The 5,857-nt window shown below is 31.2% G+C and overlaps 1 protein-coding gene across 21 annotated transcripts; it reads left to right on the forward strand.

Moving 5' to 3' along the window:
• The first annotated feature begins 646 nt into the window (after window positions 1-646).
• On the forward strand, window positions 647-4,823 carry LOC141698569 (small RNA degrading nuclease 5-like). Of its 21 annotated transcripts, none has more exons than XM_074503283.1 (11): window positions 649-956; window positions 1,366-1,499; window positions 1,591-1,706; window positions 1,788-1,913; window positions 2,022-2,092; window positions 2,335-2,404; window positions 2,490-2,560; window positions 2,876-2,952; window positions 3,049-3,122; window positions 3,902-3,937; window positions 4,385-4,426. In XM_074503283.1, the coding sequence occupies exons 2-6, from the start codon at window positions 1,393-1,395 to the stop codon at window positions 2,380-2,382; spliced, it is 468 nt and encodes a 155-aa protein (XP_074359384.1). In that variant the 5' UTR covers window positions 649-956; window positions 1,366-1,392; the 3' UTR covers window positions 2,383-2,404; window positions 2,490-2,560; window positions 2,876-2,952; window positions 3,049-3,122; window positions 3,902-3,937; window positions 4,385-4,426. The 21 variants fall into 21 exon arrangements, 18 of the variants coding, with proteins under 18 accessions (XP_074359390.1, XP_074359386.1, XP_074359385.1 ...); XM_074503290.1 differs by lacking the exon at window positions 2,335-2,404 and adding an exon at window positions 4,550-4,823 and having other exon boundaries at window positions 650-956; window positions 1,421-1,499; window positions 4,385-4,447; XM_074503289.1 differs by lacking the exon at window positions 2,335-2,404 and having other exon boundaries at window positions 647-956; window positions 2,052-2,092.
• Window positions 4,824-5,857: the final 1,034 nt, after the last annotated feature.

Here is a 5,857-nt window from a genome sequence, read left to right on the forward strand (position 1 = left end):
GGTTGGATCGATTAAAAGTATTTTTAAAATAATCGAAACAACAATTGAGGATTAAACACTAGTTAGCTGTACTAGTCAAACTAATGGTTGACTGTTAAAATGGTAAACCAAATAAAATTATTTTGATATAAAATTTTGGTTATATCATTTATATATATATCTATTGACTTCTATAATATAAATTATAATATGTACTAGTCATCTATTGTTCATATTGGTGCTCAGTACTCTTTCATTTCGGGATAAATTGTCCAAAGGCATTGCGAAATATATATAAGGAAATTTTTTATTTTAATAAAAAGCTATTTATATAAAAATAAATTAATATTGATATATATATATATGTTATTATTATTATTTCTCAAAGTTAATAGTATACTTCTAAAGTCAATTTTTTATTTTTAAAGAAATAATATATTTCCTAATAATTTGTAAAATATATTTGTTTTAACGATCCAGCCATGTGAATGTTAAGATATATTTATTTTAGTCACATACACAAATTATCAAATATAAATATACAATTATATATATTTATATTTAAAATAATTATCAATATTTAATCTATTTAAGTTTTAATAAAGTTTTATTGAGTTTCTGATTTTTCCAAAAAAAACACCCTGTCTTTGAGAAATAGAACAGTCTAATAATCTAATTGCTTTGCATCTTAATATATTTTCAGTGTCTCTTTCTTTCTTCTCTCTCCCCTTCAGTCTTCCCCTCTCTTTCTCCCCCTCTCCTCTCCTGGTTATGCAAAATCTATACATACATAAATGTTTACTTTAATTTTAGCCTCCTTTGGTTGATTTGTATGTTTCTTTTAAGGGGGCTTTAGTTATGGTTTCGTTTAGGGTTTCAATTTGACTTCAATTTGGGGTTTTAGTCGGTGTTCAAAACTAGGGCTTTAGGGCTTATTTTTGGATCGAAGGGAAGGCGTCTCTGTCTCTCTCTTCGTGGTATGCACATCTCTCTCTCCCCTCTCTCTCTATGCTCATATCTCTCTCTCTCTCTCTCTCTCTCTCTCTCTCTCCCTCTCTCCTTCCCCCCTCTCTTTCCCCCTCTCTGTATATATATTTGAGTGGATTTTGTAAATTGTACTGTAATTGGCCACTGATTTTCTTGTAGTGCTTCATCTGGTAGATTTGTATTTATTTGTTTTTGTTTGTGTTGCGTAGAGAATACAAAATAATTTGAATTGTGATGAACATCCTTGTGGTAAAATATCAATAAACAACAAATCAGCTAATATAGTTCAATATAACCATTTCTTTGTTTAAGAAGGATTTTGTTTTTCGAGATTGGCACTTGCATATCATATACAATATTTTTGGTGTATGTAATGCTGAGTTATCTTCCGATATGCAGAACAAACCCCTCACTCCCAAAGTTATTATGTTTTATGTACCTGGCCTTGACGCAGGTCTTTACTTGTCACAGTCTAAGGTACTCCACAGTTTCAAAGAGTACTGTGGCGTTCCAAGAGCAGTGTCAGCTCTAAGGTTGGTGACATTTATCTTTTCTAGCAGAATATTGGATTTATGCATAGCATTTCTTGAAAGTTTATGCTTTTGGTTTTTTATTTGTTGATAGCTGTGTAGCAGATGGAATACAGACTATAGATGTTCATCTTACGTACAAGGTGAAAAGAAAAAGGGATATTGCTGAGCCTATAAGCAAACCTGTTCAGAATCAAAGTTCTGATCAAGGTATATATCAGCTATAAAGTTGTAGACTTGTAGTGCTTTCTGGGTTAAAATAAGTAAAATAGTAAACTATCTTCGATGCAGGAACCTGTGATTCTGTTTTTGATCTATCCTTTGGTGATCTCTCGAAAGATTTACAATTTCCTCTGTCATATTACACACTCACAGAGACGGAACTAGAACAAAATGGTTACTTCCGTAGTCAACCAGGTGACAATATATATACAGTATACCATTTCCTTTTTATCCTTTATTCCCTTCACGTTTAAGTTGTTTGATTGTTCTTGATAAAGCTGATGAGATACATCTTTTGTGCAGATTTTGTTTCAACTCTTCCGTGTCCTTCAGGAGCTCCTACCCACGAAATATTGGCGCTTGATTGTGAAATGGTAAGGCAGGGTTCAGATGTTCAGTGTTGTTCGATGTTTCTGGCCTGGAAGTGCTATATCATTATTATATGTATATTATATTTCTTTTCAAATATTGAAGTTATGTACTATATTCGTTCTTCTAATCAATTTACTGTATAGTTCCAGATCGGATTTTCTTAGTCAGACTTGTTAGTTATTGATGTTGCGGATTGAATTTTGATGGGATAATAACAGTGTCTCTATTGCATATGCTAGAGCAGTATTACAGCAGTATATGTGACTGTATATTCGGTATATATATTGATTAATAGGGTTGCAGTGAAGGATATGGTAAAAATATATTGCTTTTTATTTCTTCTTTTTGCTTGGTTTAGGTGGAAAGTTCTTAAAAAAAACTTGTTCTATTGATTGGCAGGAAATCTGGTGAACCAAGCAAGAGGAAGCCATACTTGCCTGTTGATAAACAGTTCTTGATAACCAGAAATGGTAAATTTAATCTCAATATCCCTGGAATGTTTAGTTTCCTGTAAGATGTTTTTTTTTTCTTTTTTACTCAGTAGATAGTTTTATTTTTGTTATAGAAACTTATTATATTATAATTGATTGTGATCATTAATTTGTATTATCTATTCTAGTTATAGTATCTTTAGTTAATATAAGTATATAATATTGCCCCATGTGTTATGTTCAATAAATACGTTTGGTATGTTATTGTAAGAGGGCTCTGTCTAAGCAGTGTATAAAGCTGTCTGAATAGGGTTTAATACGTTCTGCGTAAATGAGAGTTTTCCTCACTTGCAGAAATTAGTTGAAGGATACTTGCTTAGGCTGCTCACAGGAGTGATATATTCACGCATATTCTGATATGGCATTTATAGGTGGGAGTTGCTTTTTGGTTATTCTCCCCATTTTAATTAATTAATTAATTAATTTTAGTTTATTCAGAGTTTTAAAGCTTAACTATTATATTTAAGAATGGGAGGGGAAGTCTTGTGAACCACAGACTGGGAAAGAGTCAAAAGAGAAGGATACATCAGTTGCCCTAAAGGTATCTTGTATGAAAATTCAACGTTCTCAAACTCGCTAAGAAAATTAATTGTTAATTATTTATTTTTTTGGTACTCGAAAAATGTATGATTAGATGAGAATATTTTTACTACAAAAACTTATATTCCCCATTCTCTCTGTGCAAATTGTCAGCCTGGGTTTGTAATATAAATATCCTCTCTGTGGTACCCCCACCCCAACATTATCCTTCAAATGATTCTCCTTGGCAATGTTGAAAGTGATCTGAAAGATAATAGTTGGAAAAAGACTAAATTTAGTATTGGTAAATGCTCATCAACATGGACTAAGTATAAATATTTTATGTTTAATTCGTAATTTACTTTAACATTCTGCTGGTACATGTGTAATTTCTCATGTTGTGGAAATTGTTTGCAGCACCATTATTAATTCTTCATGAATATTAACTACAAGATTACATAGTATTTTACTGCTTCAAACTGGTAACATATCAGTATGTGTATGTGACTGATAGCCTCTGCATATATACTATACACAATCAGAACAATACACTGTTCTATATTTAGAAAGGTAACAATGTCAAAGAAGTTAATTAGAAAACAATGGCTAGCTATACAAAAATTAGCCGAGTGTGTAGTAAAATTATCAATTTTCTAAACTGATTACTTTAATTTTTTTAACCTCGCCCATAAAATTTAACAATAATTTAGTTTATTTAGAAATATTTCTTTTCTTTTCTGCTCCCATCTAATAAGTTATAAATGATTATACACTTATATGTATGTTGTCACTGTGTCACAGGCTATGGCTGAACAAATGGAGGAGCTCTGCAGCAAGGTATCTGAACTAACTGTTACATATTAACATGAACCTCCCTATATATTTCTGCTTTCTATGAAGTATAAGAACCTATAGAGTAGTGTAGTATAAAAAGTCCTACTAAGAATTAATGAATGTAAATAAAAACCTGACCAAACATCCAATATGTACTCCATCTTACAACTCTTTAAATCTTGTACTAAAAGAATAACACTATTGAGATTAGTTTTTATAGATGTATACAAAAGGTGAAAAGCTGACCAAACATTAAATGTATTCAAAGACCCTTCAAGTGCTGGTCTGATTAGTTAGGCTTAGCTTGCAGGGATTTTATTAAGTGTGAAAGTACTGGGAGCTATATGAATTATTAATTGTATGATCAGTTCTAATCTTCTATCATTTCAATCATTCACATATTGTAATAAATAAAGAGCCAAATTCTGTTTTACTGTTTTGTATTGGCAGGAACGTCATCTTGGAGATGTCAACAAACAGCTGAAAATCAAGGTTTCTTTTAAATTGTCTTTGGTACTCATTATCCCTATGAATTTAACATGTGTAGACCTGTGGTAGTGTATTTGCTATTTTTAGTGACAAGTAGTAACTTTTTGATTGTTTTGAAAAATGCAGAAAAAGTCAGGAGAAAGAGTCAGGAGGACAAGAGTATAGGGGTGCTCCTGCATTTGGATTTTGAAAATTGAAATAATTATGTAACTTTAGATACTTGGGTATCATGTAACATGGATCACTAAAGATCCTTGTTTTATCATTCAGGAGTGTTTCACTTACCACTTTGAACTTGGATTTGCTTTTGCGTTTGATGTAATAAAATCATAAAAGTATACGTTGTTGGAATTATGCTTAGGAAAAATGTCTTTGGTTTAGAGTTTGTGATTGCATTAGACTTTGAAAGGTTTAGAATTTAAATTGGAAGCTGAAAATGGCTGAAAACTAAAAAATCAGAATTTGGTTATTCTCGAAATACAAACTTACGACGGTCGTTCATCACATATTCTGTCGTAAGTTGGCCCCAGTTCCTAACATACGACAGTTTTTTCTGTCGGAAGTTTCTAATTTACGACGTAAATTTGCGTCGTATATTTATGTTATATTTTATTAAGGTGGGACCCACAAGAAAATATCCGACGATTTTTCCGTCGTAAGTAACTAACATACGACGATATTTTTCGTCGTAAGTAGATTTATTATTTTATTGAGTATGTGGGCCCCTTCTTCCTAACTTGCGACGTAATTTTATCTTGTGACGAAAAACGAACTTACTACTCGACCAAAAACGACGATTTTTTTCCGTCGTAAATGGCTCAATTACGACGATTTCAGTTCAAAAAAACCGTCGTAAATGGCCAAATTTCTTGTAGTGAACTATATAAATAAAATTCCAAAAATTAACTTGAGGAATAAGTAAAATCAGTGAATTTATGCTGAAATATTTCTATACGATTGCAATCCACTTATATCTGTATCAATATTGAGTTTAGTAAAATCAGTCAATAAAGAAAACTTATGCTATTATATTTGTATACACTTAGTGATTACAAATCCATTTATATCCGTATCAGTATTAAGATTAGCTTTGACATTTATATGATTTATCAGTTTTTATATTTCATACTTTCTAATATTATCTTTTACTATATTTATCAGTTAGTATTATTGTTATTTGGCAAAATTTTAGGATTTCTTCACAATATCAGTTGTAAGAGGAAATGGAGTTATGGTACTTCTCTTTTGCAGGTTCTCTGTAAAGCAGTAGGGATTGCTTTCAAGCTGCCAGTGCCATTAGACGGAAAAAATTAATTCAAATACTACAAAGCTGGGATCTTTCTTCGGTTATCCATAAATTTTGTTCTTTTATACCTGAACTATTTAAAGAAGGCAACTATTTTAATCCATTTGCAAATAGTATTTTTATGCAAA

This window comes from Apium graveolens, chromosome 11 (genome assembly GCF_009905375.1).
Source record: "Apium graveolens cultivar Ventura chromosome 11, ASM990537v1, whole genome shotgun sequence".
NCBI classification, from domain to species: Eukaryota; Viridiplantae; Streptophyta; class Magnoliopsida; order Apiales; family Apiaceae; genus Apium; species Apium graveolens.

Bases quoted from the DNA above. Each gene is read 5' to 3' on its own strand.
- LOC141698569 (XM_074503277.1), top strand. From the start codon at position 1,393: ATGTTTTATGTACCTGGCCTTGACGCAGGTCTTTACTTGTCACAGTCT. The intron at 1,500-1,590 runs GTTGGTGACATT...ATTTGTTGATAG, and splicing joins AGAGCAGTGTCAGCTCTAAG to CTGTGTAGCAGATGGAATAC. The intron at 1,707-1,787 runs GTATATATCAGC...TCTTCGATGCAG, and splicing joins GAATCAAAGTTCTGATCAAG to GAACCTGTGATTCTGTTTTT.